At 36.3% G+C, this 17947-nt stretch overlaps 1 protein-coding gene across 1 annotated transcript in view; it reads left to right on the top strand.

Moving 5' to 3' along the window:
• The window catches only part of LOC106880239 (calpain-9), a 56753-nt gene that overhangs the window by 26540 nt on the left and 12266 nt on the right, over positions 1-17947 (top strand). The window contains exons 8-16 of the mRNA XM_014930105.3: positions 2309-2466; positions 2823-2983; positions 4590-4801; positions 6551-6656; positions 9077-9134; positions 9669-9727; positions 12690-12758; positions 13843-13921; positions 16476-16592. Of these exons, the coding sequence (XP_014785591.2) occupies positions 2309-2466; positions 2823-2983; positions 4590-4801; positions 6551-6656; positions 9077-9134; positions 9669-9727; positions 12690-12758; positions 13843-13921; positions 16476-16592 (1019 nt within the window). The remainder of the gene's footprint in view (positions 1-2308; positions 2467-2822; positions 2984-4589; positions 4802-6550; positions 6657-9076; positions 9135-9668; positions 9728-12689; positions 12759-13842; positions 13922-16475; positions 16593-17947) is intronic.

Raw genomic sequence — 17947 nt, 5'->3', positions numbered from 1 at the left:
ATATTGATTGATCTCCTCCCTTCAAACGTTGTCCTGGCACCTAAATTAGAAACTTTTATTATTATCATTATTACTTTTTGATGTTTCAAGTAAAATATAAAGGTGACAATTTGCTTTAGGTTGCTGGCCCACAGCCAAATTGTTGATGGTTTGTATCTTGCTTTTGACACAGAACATATTCATGAAAAGTATACCTTAACCCTTTAGTGTTTAAACTGGCCATATGGGGCTGAAATATTCTATCTGTTATGTGAAAACTAACCAGATTTGTCCTCTTACACTTATCCTACAATGTCATTGTAAAAATAAACTATCACATTATTAAAATCTCAAAACTATTAGATGATGCATGATTAACACTTCAGCATTCAGATTTCTCTGCCAAATGTAATGCTTATTTATTCACATTTTTTGAATTAAGCATGCATTTGAGATCTCAATGATATTATTGTTTATTTTACACTGACATTGTAGGGTAAGTGTGAAAAGCAGGACCTGGCCAGTTTGAACATAAAACACAGATAAAATTTTAGTCTAATATGTCTAGTTTAAATGCTAAAGCGTTAACTGAAAAACAATATAAATAAATAAGCCTTACATTTTGACAGGTTAATCTGAATGATAAAGGGTTAACTTTCACCAGCTTTGACTAGGTCAGTTCAGTTGGCTGTGAATAGGTAAAATAGTGTGGGATATAATTTATTGTTGAACTTTAGAAAGTGGGAAACATTATGTAGTAAGTGTTCTGTTAATTTGGAGTTATTAGTTTGAATCTTCTTAGAGAATGCAACAAAATACCACTTTCCAGTGTTTCCTATCTTGAATTGAACACAAGCACATGACATAAAGATGAAGTCTTCAGTAGAACTCCAGTTGCTCAATGAGAGTACACAACCTTATTTTCTTTCATGTTAAGCTGATGGTGTCCTCTTCAACTGATGATGGATCTTTCATTGGTGAGTTGTCAGAACACTGACTAGAATGCCTTATGATATTCATTTTGGTTCTCTGTGCTCTCAGTTCAAATCCTACTGAGGTCAACTTTGCATTTCATCCTTTTAGTGGTCAATAAAGTATGAGTCCAGTATGAGAGTCAATTCTTCTTTTTCTCTCTTTGTTTATTACTTTTTTGTCTCTCTGGATGAAAAGTGCTGTGGTTAGTCAAATCCAAAGGTATATGGGCTCAACCAAAACCACGTTGTATGTCACAATGATGCTCTTTCAACTCCATCAGGAGTTGAGGGATCAAATCAAGGCTAAGATCTTGCTTTGTTTCTACGACAAGTGGCCTGTTTGGTCAATGATTGGAACTAGCTGCTTTTTGTGTTATAATGTAAGTAGCTGGGTATTCCACAGGCATTTTGACCCTTAGTGTAATTTTCAGGCTGGGTCTCCAGAACCATAGATACAGTAAATACAATGAAATTTCACATAGTTTTCATCTAACTAATTTCATTCACAAAACATGGGTCAACCTGACACTGTAGAACACATTTGCCCAGGGTACTGAATAGTGGGATCAAACAAAGTTGTTTTTTTTCCTTCTTCAACAGAAGATAAATTCTGAAAACATTATGTTATCATCATCATCATCACTGTTTTAATGTTCTCTTTTTCATGCTTACATAGGACAGGCAAAATTTATTGGTGTAGATTTTTTATGGACAAATGCCCTTCCTATCACCAACCCTGACTAAGCATGTTAAAATTTTCCCTATGGGCTGGACAGGTTGTTCATGAAAGATTGGAAATGAATGACTCTATTTGTTTGCTGGTGGCACATGTTTATAACTATCACACAGTGCCAAGACAAGGATACACACACAACAGGTTTTTTTTTTTTTTCAGTTTCTGTCTACCAGGTTCATTCACAAGACTTTGGCTGGATCAGGGCTATAGTGAAAGACATTTGTCCAAGGTGCCATGTAGTGGGACTGAACTCAAAACCACACAATTGAGAAGCAAACTTTTGAAATCACACAGCCATGCTTGCTTCAATACATTATGAAGGGGTACTGAAAAGTTCCTGGCTTTAAGGGTATCATGAAAGGCCTGGTTGGAGGCACAGCCTTCCTAGTTCTCTTACAGAGCTTCGAAAAACTAAAGGACTGCTGCAATAAGTGTGTGAATCTGAGATAGGAATATGTTAAATAAGATCATAATTAACTGATCCTCCTGTATTTTCTTTTACCAAAAACCAGCAACTTTTCAGCACTCCCTTGTATATTCCATCTTCTTTGTTCAATTCACTTTCAACACTTCTAATGTTTACTGAATCTTTCACTTTTTTTTGTTATTTTTCCTTCAGGATGGACTTCAATGATTTTAAAGCTCATTTTGACACATTGAATATCTGTAATTTATCCCCTGATGCTCCAATGAACATGCCTAGGACATGGTTTGCAGTGGAATTCCATAATAGATGGTACAAAGGCTTCTCTGCTGGAGGAAGACCATCCTGCTCTAGTAAGTATTCAAAGTTAAAAGATGTAGGAAAACAAAAATTTCTGACAGCCTTGACTTAAAATGAATGTTGTCACACAAATCACTGTTGTTATTGTAGTAGTAGTAGTAGTAGTAATAGTGTTTGGCTTTAATCAAATAAAATAAATAAATGAGTTCATAAATTACTAAATAGAATTTGGAAATTGGTATTTTCACATAACGTCTGATGACAATATTACAGTAACTTTTTATAACCACTATGTTTGATATTATAATATAAAATAACCAAGTTAATTAACTTAACCAATTTTGATGACTTTCTTTTCTTTTCATTATATATCATAATCAGATTATTTCAATTTTCTTTTCTTTTGCAGCTACGCACTGGAGTAACCCTCAGTATCGCATGATTCTCAGTGATTCTGATGAAGATGATGACACTCACTGTAGTGTCATCCTACAGCTTGCACAGAAAGACTGCAGAAGAATCAAGCTGAAGAACCCTTGCTTACAATACATAGGATTTGTAATTTATAAGGTTTGTTCATTTGTTTACCTGCTTTTTAATAAGCTAGTATGGATTACAGCTAATGTCCTTCTTGTCACTAACTTTACATATTTTTCATGCAACTTCTTCAAAGCAACCAAATGATTTAATGACAGGGGAACTGCTAGCAACATTACTTGTAGTTCACAGCATTTGGAGAGTGTAAATGTAAACTAACTCACAGACATCACACACATACACACGACTGGCACTTTCAGTTTCCCTCTACAAAATCCACTCATAATGCTTGGGTTGGTCTAGAGTTATAATAGAAGACTCTTGCCTAAGATTCTCCACTGTGGGATTGAACCTGAAACCACAAACGGATAGGAAGGTATTTATATAAAAATGTATCTATTACTGAACCACAGCTCAAACAATTTGATTTTTTTTTTTAATTGCCATTCCTCCTTTTGAAGTAGCAATTTTATGTCTTACCCTCACCCCCATGTTATTTAATTTACAAAAGTCTGTGAATGGTTCATGGAAAGAAAAAAGAAAGCAATAACTGTAATGTCATAGAGATAACAATGGAACTTTGAATTTAGCCTGTTCAGTTATCTTCACTGATATTTCTCTCGAATATATTTCCTCCCATGTATGGATCTCCCCACACTTTCAGAACCACAGTCGTTCTGAAATATGGACCATGCATTCAGAAGATATTACACAATGCACTCGTACTTGTGCCACAGAAAATGCACTCGTGCTGATGCCATGTAAATGCACTTGTGACAGTGCCACATAAAAGCATCCATGGCAGTAGCACATGAAAAGCACCCTGACATACTCTGTAAAGTGGTTAGCGTTAGGAAGGGTATCCAGCCATTGAAACCATGCCAAAACAGACAATTGGGGCTTGGACAGCTCTCCGGCTGGCCGGCTCTTATCAAATTATCCAACTTGGAAAACAGACATTAAATAAAAACGATGATGACTACATGAGTCGTGTATTCAGACTTTGTCAATAACCATTTTTGAATTGTGCTTCATTAGCAAATTCTTACTTCATTGTTTATTGCATCTTCACACAGCCCATAAGTTTGAGTGTTGTCAGTTTGGGGATGGGTTACTGAACTGAGTTTAGATGAGTCACTCAATGTTAGTGGCTACACTTAGGCTCATAAAATTTGGATCACTAATTGTCAGTGACTTATGTTGTTCTTAACGTAGAGTCACGTCCCTTTGAAATAGCTGTCGCAATTTGAAACGAGTTAATCGCTGCTGTGCTATTTTACTGTTTTATTTGACATTGTAATTCTTTTGAAATACAATACATTGCTTTTGTTTCAATTAATTTTTAGAATGATGAAAAATTGAGTAAAATAGTTGTCTTAATTAATAAATATTTGGAACATAAACTTATACGAAATTTTGCTGAAAAGTTTTTAATTTAGATCATTTTAAAATAAGGAGATTGTATCTTAGAACCAGGAGCAGTTTCAGGTAAGTTGGTATAGAAAGATTAATGTGTGTTTGTGATTGTGTATTTGTTGAGTGGTGAAGAGAAATAAATTTTTTCAAATAGTATTATAATATTTTTCTGTTTTGCTATAGTGAATACTTAACCACATTTTTAAAATTTCATTTTTGCCAGAATGATCTCCACCATGCTCTTCCATTGCAATATGAATTCTTTAAAAAATATACAAGTGTTGCCAGTGTTGATGCTTTTATGAATGGTCGCCAAGTTGTGAAGCGGTTTGCATTGAAACCTGGAGAATATATTGTGCTACCCTGTACATATGAAGCCAACTTAGAAGCAAGTTTTCTCATCAGATTCTTTATGGAAAAAACAAATATTGTGGAGTAAGTTTTCTTAGTCACAAAAATATGCCATCCCCTTTAGTATAATGGTAATAAAGATTAGAAACAAAACTATCATATGAAGAGGTTGATAAAAGAAGTAAGGATTTTAGACTGTGATTATCTTTATCATTTTAATGTTCACTTTTCTGTGCTTTCATTGGTTAGATAGAATTCATTAAGGTAGATTATCTATGACCAGATGCACTTCCTGTCACCAACCCTTATTTATTTCAAAACAAGATAATATATCCCCATGACTGGACATGTTTACACAGAAGATTGAAAACAAAGGACACTGCTTGTATAACCGTGACATTCATTTACAACTATTGTGTGATGTCGAGACACACAAACATGCGTACACACACACACACACTAACATGAATGTGTGCACACACTCACATGCATACATATACGACCAGCTTCCAGTTGTTACCATCTATCAAATCTGCTCACAAGGCTTTGGTCAGCCTGGAGCTATGCAGCGGAAGGAAATAAGCCCAGAACCATGTGGTTTGGAAGCAAACTTTTTACTACACATTTATGCCTATGCCTATTATATATATATGTATGTATAGGCTTCTTTCAGTTTCTGCCTGCCAAATCTGCTCACAAGGCTTTGTTCAACCCAAGACTATAGTAGAAAACATTTGTCCTAGGTTCCACATATTGGTAAAAAAACATCTTGATTGACAAATGCTTTTGTATAGAAAATGTTATTGCCCATGTTGATTAATTTGAACAGTTGTTATGTATTGCAGTATTTCATACTTTTGATATAAAGTACAATATAGCCCTTTTATCATGGAACACTAAAGTGACATTGTGATCTTGACTAATTCTAGTTAGCTCTGCATAAACATATCTGTATTGTACAGGCAACTGATCTAATATTTTTGATGGCTATACCATACATCTCAAATAAGGTTTTCTTTTAGTTTTCTGACATGGTAGTATGGTATTATATAAATCAGCAACAAAGTTAAAACAATTGATTGTCTAGCCAACTTAAATGCATGTGTACTTCTAATGCCAGCATCATTTGCATCACAAGTATCACCTTTGGTCATTGACAAATAGAATAGAGAAAAACATGATATTACTAAGATATTAATTTTTTTAAATTACTGTTTCTCTCACCTGATCCAGGAAGAAGAAATAGTGATTTTTAAAATTATAGAAGAATCAAAGAATGGAAGAGATTCAATATGTGTTGATTCTGTTCTCAAGTGATTACAGAAGTTGTGTTGTACCATAGAGGAGGGTCCAACATAAACATAATGTTTTTAGGACTTTATTTTTGCTGTGATGGACAGGTCTTCTCAAGCACAAATCATGTAGATTTTAAATGCATAATGATGTTGGTGAGGGTAACAATGGTGATGATAATGATATAAGGAAACTCTGATTGTGAAGACCTCTGATCAAAGGAATGTAAATTGGGAGCATCTAATTTTTGTTTTAGGTATTACATATTTAGGATTCTGTTATCTTAGATGCAGATCTCTCTCCCCTTTTAAGATAGTAGGGTGTCATTTGAGGGATATTGGGTAGCTATTTCTAGCAGGTCAAGCAGCTGTATATGGGCCATGCTTCTAACTTGTTAGTAATAATGATGATGATTAAGAGGAAGAGTTACTGATGATGACAGTGAGTTAGTGGCAATGATGATGATGATGATGAGTTGATAATTTCAAATTGAATATGAAATACTTCAATATTCATTTAATTTATTTTCTATCCAATTAGACCAGCAGACAACATTCCTTCCCTTGTCAGCCAACCTCCAAAAGACTTCATTGATGAAAAAGATACAGAGTGTTTCAAAGAACATTTCTATCGAATATCGGGTGAGGTATGAATCCTGTTTTGTTCTGTTCTAAACCTATTCAGTCATTTCATCATGTCTAGTAATGTGATTATCAATAACATCTAATTCCTCTCCAATTTGATTTAAACTTAACTATATTAACCCTTTAGCATTTGAATTATTCTGTCAAATGTAACACTTATTTATTCATATTGTTTTGAATTGACCATGCATTATCTTGTTGCTTCAAGATTTTGATGATGTCAGTGTTTATTTTAGACTGACATTGTATGGTAGATGTGAGAGGCTGGATCTGGCCAGTGTGAACATGAAACACGTAGAATATTTAGGCCAATTATGGCCAGTTTAACTGTTAAAGGGTTAACCATTAGATATTGCACAGAGACTACTTAGCAGATTCACTACAGAACAAAGAATATCACTGCCTGTATACTATTGGTGACTAAAATGTTTTGCCTAAAAAACATGCCTGCATGCACAATTCACACTTGTGTATATATGTATGTATATATAAATATATGAAACCATATACATGTACACATGCAATATATATCATATCATCCTTTTTATGTCTATTTTTCCATGCTCACATGGGTCAGACAGAATTTGTGGTAGGTTTTCTATGGGTGGATATCCATCTGTCACCAAACTTCACCTGTTTCTAAGTAAGTTAATATTTCCCCATGACTCGACATGCTTACAGACAATATTGGAAATGAAGGACACTGCTTGCATTATGGTGATACTTGTTTACAACTATTATGCAATGTCATGACAAAGAGACAGTAACACACACACACACACATATATATATATATATATGACGGGTTTCTTTCAGTTTCTGGCTACCAAATCCACTTATAAGGCTTTGGGCAGCTTAAGGCAATAGTAGAAGAGACTTGCTCGAGGTGCCACACAGTGGAACTCATCACAGAACCTTGTGGTTGGAAAGCAAACTTCTTATCATGCAGCCTCGCCAGCATCTACATATATAAATGTGTGTTTGTGTGACACTGCATACGCATGTATATATCAGGTTGAGTAAAAAGTAAACAATGTTTTGAACACGGAAGAATTTGTACAGATTTTTACAAAGTTTTGAATTTTTTTAAGCATTTTTTTGCAATTGTCTGATAATACATAGACTTGCCCAAATGCATCAATAAATTAACATTGATATTTTTTTCACTGTTACAACCATCTGAAGTGGAACTGTCAAAGCAGGATATTCGAGCAATTTTGCTATTCAACTTCAAAAAGGACGTAAAGCAGCTGAAACTGATCGCGATATTAACGAAATGTTTGGTGAAGAAATGACCAGTGAGTGGTCAGCTCGAAAATGGTTTAAACAATTTCACAGTGGGGACCTGAGCCTTGAAGATCGTGAGTGTAGTGGACGCCCGTCTGTCATCGATGACGGTCAATTAAAGATCATTGAGAAAGATTCACGTAAAATCACTTGAGAACTGGCAAAAGAACTTCAAGTTAGCCAGAAAACTGCCTGCAACTGTTTGCATGCAATCGGAAAACCAAAAAAGCTCAACAAATGGGTACCACATGATTTGAATGAAAATCAGAAAATGCACAGATATGAAATTTGCTCATTGCTTCTTCTCCGTAACCAGACCGATCCATTTCTTGACCGTATTGTAACTTGTGATGAAAAGTGGATTCTTCACAGTGTTTGGACCAAAATGAAGCACCAAAAACCTTCCCTAAACCTGAGCTCTTGAAAAAGAAGGTTATGATGACTGTTTGGTGGTGTACTGCTGGACTCATCCACTATAACTTCTTAAAACCTGGAAAAACTATTACTGCAGAAACATATTGCCATGAAATTGCCAAAATGAATGAAAAACTGCTACTCCTCCATCCCAGACTGGTCAACAGAAGAGGACCAATCATTCTTTATGACAATGCTCGACCACAGGTTTCACTAATGACGCTCCAGAAGTTGAGGGAACCTGGCTACAAAGTTCTTCCCTACCCAGCTTATTCCCCGGACCTTTCTCCTACCGACTACCACTTTTCAACCACCTTGATGGTTTCCTGCGTGGGGAGTTAGAAAAACTGATGCTGAAAGTGCGTTCAAAGAGTTCATCAGCTTCAGAACTCTAAATTTTTATGTTATCGGAATAAACAAACTTGTAACTTGTTGGCAAAAATGTGTTGATTGTAATGGTACTTACTTTGATGAATAAAATTTCCGTATTGTTGAAATATATTGTAATAAAATTCACGTTTCAAAATGTTGCTTACTTTTTATTCAGCCTGATACATACACAGATAGCTAGATTAAAAAGAAACCATTATAATTTAAAGCTTTTCTGTTTTTAGAAATCACTTATCATCATCAATGTTTTTATGTTTGCTTTCTCATGCTGGTATGGATTGCATGTGTCTTAAGACACAATTATTTGATGCGTTTGTTTTGATGTTTACAGGATATGGAAATTGATTCCTTTGAATTACACAATATCTTGGATGAAGAATTTAAACATGGTTAGTCAGTGTTTCATTTTGTAATTACTTTTGCCGTCTTTTTTCTTTCTGCATTTGCATAGCTCATGTCTATCAAGCATATACTAGAATAAACACAAGCAATATATATTCCTCTCAAGGACCAGTGAGTAGTTTTGTTTTCATAGCAAGAAGCATACAAAAGATAAATTTTTCTTCTTGGAGACGACGCTGATCTGTAACTCCCAGATAAGCTGGTGCATATTCACCTGTACCTGGGTGAACTGAGATCATGAAAAATAAAGTGTGAAGCCCCAGTAACACAATGAAACACTATCAAGTGTATTTGAATTCTTGTCTGATCTACTTAACCATTTTTTAATTAAACGGTAGAAAATAAAGGAGAGAAAAACATGTATAATATAAATTGCCTCTTCACTTGAGAAATTGGCACATTATTTCATAGCTAGATTGATCTTTGGTTTGGGATCAAAGATAGCATTTTAGCTTTAATATTTGTATTCTTTTATTCTTTAAATATTAGTTTACTTTCTTTTTTTTTACTGTGTATTTCAGATAGCCCTTATCACTACACTGGCTTGGATACATGCAAGAATTTTGTCTTTCTCATGGATGTATCCTTTCATACAATATTTATTTGTCATTGCAAGTTGGCAGAAATGTTAGGGGGCGCCAAACTAAATCATCATCATTTCGTCATCTTCCTCGTCATTGTTTTAAGGTACACTTTTCCATTCTTGTATGGGAACAACAGAAGTTGTTGAGGCAAATTTTCTACAGTTGGATATCCTTCTTGTCTCCATCCCTCACTTGTTTCCAGACAAGATGATAGTTCTCCAATTGAGGAAGAAGTTGGGCATAACAGGAATTAAATGCAGTGTGCAAGAGAGAAGATTGTGCTGGTTTGCATGTGAAACTTATGAATGTCGACAGTTGCATACAAAAGCACCAGTTACTTAAAGTGGATGGATTTGTGGAAGCAGGGGACCCAGGAAGACATGGAATAAAATATTGAAGGCAGATCTCAAGATACTGAGCCTTACAAAGGAGATGACAAAGAACTGAGATATCTGGTGCATTGCTGTACTCAAGAAGACCTGTCCACCACAGCAGAATTGATACCAGTGCTGATGCCACATAAAGAGTACCCAGAACACACTGTGCAGTGGCTGGCATTAGAAAGGGCATCCATCCATAGAAACCATGCCAGAACCGATAATTGAGCCTGGTACAACCCCTGGCCTTACCAACTCCAGTCAAATCATCCAACTCATGACAGCATGAAAAACAGATGTGTGATGATGATGGGCATGTTTTCATGGAAGATTGGATGTGAATGACATTGCTTGTATGATGACACTTGATTATAACTTTCACACAATGACAAGACGAGGACGCAACTATGTCTTTCAACCATCTAGAGTCGATAAAATTTAAGAAGCTGATAATATGCAATACATTTGACTCATTCAAGTTTCTTATGAAAATTCACTTGTACCTAGTTAAAAGAAAACTTTATTTCATAGTTTTTGTGAGTTCAATTTCAGTTATAATTTTGGCAACAGAAATGTGATCATACAACAACTTCTTTCCAGTTTATTATTATGGACTGACCCACAATAATGCCTGCCTTCAGACTACTAACATCATTGTTATTTCCAAGGTGGCAAGCTGATAGAATCATTATGTTGGACAAAATGCTTAGCAGCATTTCTTCTGACTCTTTACATTCTGAGTTCAGTTGCTGCTGAAGTTGACTTTGTCTTTCATCCTTCCAGAGTTGATAAAATAAGTACCAAATGAGCACTGGAATCAATGTAATCAATTTCCACTTCCTCTCTCTCAAAAGTGCTGGCCTTGTATCAAAATTTGAAACCATTATTCCTTTTATAGACTTCTGCTCATATCTAGTTTGTATCATTAATCAGACAAGATGAATTTTATCCTATAAGATGCCAGTCTGTTGCAGATAACCATTATTACAATGAACATACTGAAGGCCCATAGATCCAATTTTATAATGATGCTTCTACTTACAGTTGTGAATTAAAATATTTGTTGTTGTACCTCTGAGCATCTAAATGAGCTGGGTTTACGTAGAACTAAATGTCTTGGTCATGGGCACATCATAACATTAATAAAATACAAATCACTAAGCTCTCAGCTGTTTATCAAGACTCCTGTTAACTCCCCCAGCCATGCTTTTCTATTTATTATTAATTTGTCGTCTATGATGACCAAAGACATAATATGGGAGAAGTCAGGGCATGTATCTGGCTATGACCAATCAGTCCAATGTATTCTTAGAAGGCTCTTCTGTAGGTTGGGCACTGGTGGTCTGCTGGGACTGAAGAGGAAGAAGTAAGCTCTGGAATTGTGCAGTTTGTATCTTCTTTGTGCCCCTGCAATCCAGTTCTGTTCATAGGAGGTGACACCTCTGTTGGTGTAGATTTGCCTGGCAGTGCAGTCTTACACTTGAATTTTCCAGGTGTCAGGGTTGATCTCAAGGCTCTTGAGTGTATCCAAGAAGCACTTTTTCTGTCCACCCTGCATGTGCTTGCTTTTCAGCAGTTCATGGTAAAACAGTCTCTTGGGGAGTCATGTGTTAGGCATTCAAACAAGGTAATCTCCCCACCTGACTTGTGCTCTCCTCAACAGTATATAAATGCTTAGTAGATCACCTCAAGTGAGGACCTCTGTGTCTGGGACCTTGTCTCACCTGGTGATTTTCAACAGCCTTCTCAGGCAGTTCATGTGGAAGCTATTTAGCTTTTTGGCGTAGCATTCATAAACTGCCTAAGTCTTGCAGGTATACGGTAGCATAGGTAGTACAACTGCTTGGTACACCTTCAACTTGGAGACCTAATATCTCTCCTTTCCCACACTAATTCACATAGCTGCCAGAATATTGAACTTCCCTTGGCAGTGCGTGTATCAACTTCATTGTCAATGTTCACAGATCTGGAAAGTGTGCTACCAAGGTACTTATCCACAATCTTCAAGTTTCTCCTTCACCAATGATAGCTGGTTCCATATTCTTCTGTGTGGTAGGTTAGTGTACGACCTCTGTCTTCCAAGTACTGATTGTTAGGCCAAAGTTGCTGCAGGCAGTAGAAAAGCACTTCATGCTCTGCTGCATCAAGGCTTCTGTAGCGACATTGAATGTGCAGTCATCTGCAAACAGGAAGTTGCTCACTGAGTCCTCTTCCACCTTGGTCTTGGCCTGTAGCCTCTGCAGGTTGAGGAGTTTGCCATCAGCTTGAATCTGATCTTGATGCTGATTTCATTGTTGTTACAAGAGGCATTTGACAGTATGGTTGAGAACATCATGTCAAACAGCATAGGTGCAAGTACACAGCCCTGCTTGACTCTGTTAGTGACTGAGAATGCATTGGAAGAATCTCCACTGTCCAGTACTCAAGTGAGCATGCCATCATGGAACTGTCACACCATGCCAATAAATTTATCTAGGCAGCTGAACTTCTCTATGATCTTCCAAAGCCCCCTCTTCTACAAACATCAAAATACCATTCATGATCTGTTTCAAGTACCAAAATCCTTAACTCTTTTTCTCAGACAAACAATTCTGGAAAGATTGGCTTTTCAGAATTCCTTGTTTTATGGAGTTATATTCTTGCATGGCGGGTAAATATTCCAGCTTTTCGATGCTTTTATTGTTTCCCAAATATTTCTTACATTTCTTTTTTTTCCCAGTTTCATTGCAATTATTCCTTGTTCATTTACTTTTGTTATGGTTCGATATGTCAAGGAGACAAGTTTGCTCTCATCTTCCCTCTGTTGTTTTGTATGTTCACTATACCTCTGTGTATTCATGTTGCAGCCTTTTTATTGGACATGTATCCTTATATTTACAAAGGAAGTGGATATATCTTATAGAGTAGAGGATGGTGGCTGGCTGCTTACTGGACAAAGGCATTTTATTATGTATTATCTTTTTTAGGTAAACTCCTTGAATTCCTACCTGCACTGTTTTTAGACTTCAGGAGTATCTTGCAATCAGTCTGTAACAATACTGAAATGTCACAATAACAACATCAACAGCCAACCATGTTAGAAGAGAACATGCTACCTGGCAGATCTGTATTAATGGTATTGCTGCTTGATGGTTTACTCCATCTTTTGATTAATTCTGCTTGAACAGGTCAAAGTATAGAAATATCTCAGCAAATAAACATTTCAATCATTATTTAATGAGAGTGGGTGCTGTGATAAAATTTTAACTCTTTAAATATGAAGTTTCCATTTTAAACTTTATATGGAGTTTGTTGGGGAAAATTTGTCTGTATTGCTACATTGAGCAAACCTATGGCATTGTTGATGCCATAATTTCCTCATGACATGGGTGGGGTATTATTTCAAGTTTTAATAACGTCAATAAAGTTTCAGAAAAGCATTTTTCTCGTTATTATGAAACCTAACAGACATTACGGTTTGAAGGTCATTCTTAAGCTGCCTCAACCAAGATGCATTTCACCATGTCAATCTAATACTCTTTGAGTTAATCAAATACTTGGTACCAATATCTCTACATGTTTATGTGTTATATAAATTACATGTTTGTAAATTACATTTGCATTGATTTTTTTCCATTCTGAGATGACTGGCAAATTCTGGTATTTTAACAAGTGTTTGCCTGTAGCTTATTCTCAACTCCACTCTTGTGCAAATTGTAATACAATTCTTCATTACATTTCATTTCTATTACCAGAGAATTTTCCAAACATTTGATGCCAATAAAACTGGTTCTCTAAACTCTTTTGAACTCCAACGTGCAATCACTGCTACTGGTAAGTTCTCACTGTTGCAAACTTGTAAATTATGGGGCCTTTATATATTGTCATGGAGTTGATTTCACAACAGCTTCTTGTTTTTATTAACCAACGCTTTTCCCTCAATTACTTCCTCAACTCATTTAATCTTATTTCACAACTTCATAAGTCTACTAGTGAAGGTGACCTGGATATTATAGTTAACAGTGTTGACAAACCTTGTTTCTAAAATTGTCAAGAAGGCTGAGGGTATCTTAGCATCACTCAGTAAAACCTTTGTCAGCTGCTCTTCAGCTATTTAAAACTTAATATGGCTATGGTACATCCACACTTAGAATTTGTATCACCAGTCTGGAACCCTTATCTTGCTCAAGATATGAATCTCCTGGAAATTGCTTAGAAATTTAGAAATGTGCAACCAGATGAATACCTACCTTCAGGCATCTACCATGCTCTGAACATCTTGCTTCCCAAGCAACTGACTTGGAAAATACCCACAAAATTACCCATCATCTTTCTGAAAACAACTTTCAGTGCCTTTTTGAATTCCATATGTCAAACACTTGTGGACATCCTTACAAAATCACAAAACAACACAGCACCCATAACTTTCAGAAATATTTCTCCACTCTCAAAATCACTGAAGCATGGAATAAACTACTCATTTCAATTGTTAGCTATCAGGACACTGCATCTTTCAAAACTTCCATGCTTCTTGAAATTCACTAATAGTACACCTGATGTCCTCCCTGCCCTTCATTCACTGTTTACTTTCTGTGTATTGTACTTGCAATTTTGGCTACCATTCCTGATGAGTTGTAGTACACCTGAGCATTGTATACATTAAGTCCATTGTTATTATATTACATATACACCTGAGCATATTTAATTTTGATGCACAACTTCACAGGGCTTTATTCAATGCAATGCAGCACCATACCACTGACAATAAGTTCCATATAAGTTATTTAATGCTTTCACAAGCCAAAGAGCTCCATAGAACCAGTATTAACTACAGTGTCCTGTCAAAAGACATACTAATTAAACAGTCTAATATAGTTTCCACTCAGTTATTTCACCCCTGTTATGCTATTTTTTAGTATCCATTTTATTTTATATCTAGAGGAAGAATTATCTCTAATAGAAGTCTTAACCTTTTAGCATTACTCTGTCATAAATATTCTGCCAGAGGTATTGGACAAGCCACATTACTTGTTAACCTAACTAAAAAACAGCTATTACTATTATATTGCTGTTTTGGTGTAGTTTATCATCAGAAATGGAAGGTATCAGTCAACTCTGGGGCGAAGATTCCCTCCAATATTCAAATTTTCAGACCTTTTCAACTCGTTTTAATTGATTATTCCCATACTTCCAAGTGAAATGATGCAATATTCAAAAATGATAAACCTGCTTGTAGCCATCTCTAATGTGGTGTTCCATGGGCAAATTTAGGGCAAGTTAATGAAACCTTATCCCTTATACATTGTTATTGATGACTACATTAGTAGCACTTAGATCAAGCTCCCAATAATTCAGTCCATACATTTCTATTTCCAAGAGCAGGACATAATACTAGGGAAATGGCTGAATAGACATAGTATTAAACTACTATTAGCTCAAAGATCTTGAACTCAGATCTATTATAGGTGTTTCATTGTATATTTACTTAGTAAATCTCATTCTGCATATCTCACTTCGTCTGGCTGTCATCTATGTATGTTACTTGAGATATGTATCCTCTCTAAGAGAAGATTTATCTGGTTTATAGAAGAGCTAAACAAATCACATTTACTTATACTATATAGCACATTAAGTACATTAAAATAAAATGTGTTAACAAACATAGTGTTTGCTGTAATTGTAAGATTTATATTTAACCATCATCATCCATTTTCTATGCTGGCATGGGGTGGACAGTTTGACAGGAGCTGGCCAGCTGAAGAGCTTTCCAGGGTCCATGTTTGTTTTGGTATGGTTTCTATAGCTGGATGCTCTTCCTAAGACCAACCACTTTACAGAGTGTGCTGGGTGCTTTTTACATGCTATTGGCATGGGTGCTTTTATGTGGCACCAGCATGTAAAAGCACTCATGCCGGTGCTCTGTAAAAGCATCCAGTATACTCTGTAAAGTGATTGGCATTAGAAAGGGCATCCAGCCATAGGAACCATACCAAAACAGACATGGGTAGTTCTTCAACTCCTATCAAACTGTCTAACCCATGCCAGCATGGAAAATGGATGTTAAATGGTGATGATGATGACAATGGTTAAATATAAATCGTACAATCAGTGACTCATCATAATATTTTAACGTCTGCTTTCCATGCTGGCATGGGTTGGACGGTTTGACTGAGGACTGGCAAGCCAGAAGGCTGCACCAGCCTCCAGTCTGATAAAGTAAAATTGTGATTGTTCTGTTGATGTGGAAAGGAATTCCCTCTGCAACCATTCTATCTTCTTTGTTAAGATAGTATGGAGTAGAGGGTAGTTTGGCTGCTGCTTCTGTCTTTCATCTCATATAACCAGATTGGCTCATATAATAATTCTTTATTGTTCCTTCATGTGACAGGTTATAAAATGAGTTCCAGCATCCATCGAATACTTTGCTTCCATTATGTAGACAAAGATTGGACAGTCAACATGAATAGTTTTCTCCTCTGTGTTACCAACTTGATGAAACATTTTAGTAAGTGTCTTCTGTTGTTACTGTTTCTGCTACAAGTATATTCTTTACTCACTCCATCAGTTTTTCAGATATCATCATCATCATCATTTAGTATCCATTTTCCATGCTGGCATGGGTTAGATAGTTTGACTGGAATTGGTAAGCTGGAGAGCTGCACCAGGCTCCAGTCAGCTCTGCCTTGGTTTCTATGGCTGGATCTCTTTCCTAATGCTAACCACTCTATAGAGTGTACTGGGTGCCTTTAACATGTTGTTGGCATGGGGAGCCTTTAATGTGTCACCAGCATGGGTGCTTGTAACAGTGTCACCAGCACGGATACCCTTAATGTGTCACCAGCACAGGTGTCTTTTACCCTTGCCAGTGACATGTAAAAGGCACTTGTGCCAATGGTTTTCTTTTATTCCTTGTCTTTACTGTTTTACATGTTGGATAAGCTTTTTTGCAAATTTATATATTTTCAAGGATGTGTGTGAGTATACATATACAGGTTTACAAATACATGCACACAACCATATGCACACATATATGAATATACATAGTCTTCTATGACTCACACATTCTTCCCACAGCTATCACTCTCCCTTCCCCACAACTCCCATACTTGCTTTCCCAAAACTATCGCACTTTCTTCCCCACAGCTATTGATGTTAAAGCTAAGGCTACTGGATGTTGCGTTACAGCCATGTTTAATGATATAAAACAGTGTTTTTCAACTATTTTTTACCTATGACCCCTTTAATTCCAATTTTACTTGGATGTATCTTCCTAGCCATTCAATATCTAAAAAATCATTTTATATTTTTCTAATTAAATATTATAAGGAATTCATCATCATCATCATCATTTAACGTCCGCTTTCCATGCTAGCATGGATTGGACGATTTGACTGAGGACTGGCTGCACCAGGCTCCAATCTGATCTGGCAGAGTTTCTACAGCTGGATGCCCTTCCTAACGCCAACCACTCCGAGAGTGTAGTGGGTGCTTTTACGTACCACCGGCACGAGGGCCAGTCACACTGTGCTGACAATGGCCATGCTCAAAAAGATGTTTTTTACGTGCCACCTGCACAGGAGCCAGTCCAGCAGCACTGGCAACGACCTCGCTCAAATGATTTTCTAACGTGCCACCAGCACAAGTGCTATAAAGCAACGCTGGTAACGATTACGTTCTAATGGTGCTATTTACGGGTCACTAGCACGGAAGCCAGACAGCTGCTCTGGCAATGAACACGCTCGACAGTGCTGTTAGTGCTCCACTGGCGCGGTGACCAGTCATCAAGTATGGTTCAATTACAATTTCACTTGTCCCAAAAAATTGTTAAAATATTTTGTGCAGATAAATTTTAACAAGACT

The sequence above is a fragment of the Octopus bimaculoides genome, chromosome 11 (genome assembly GCF_046866305.1).
Source record: "Octopus bimaculoides isolate indiv1 chromosome 11, ASM4686630v1, whole genome shotgun sequence".
Taxonomy (NCBI): Eukaryota; Metazoa; Mollusca; class Cephalopoda; order Octopoda; family Octopodidae; genus Octopus; species Octopus bimaculoides.
This window is presented reverse-complemented; position numbering and strand designations above follow the sequence as displayed.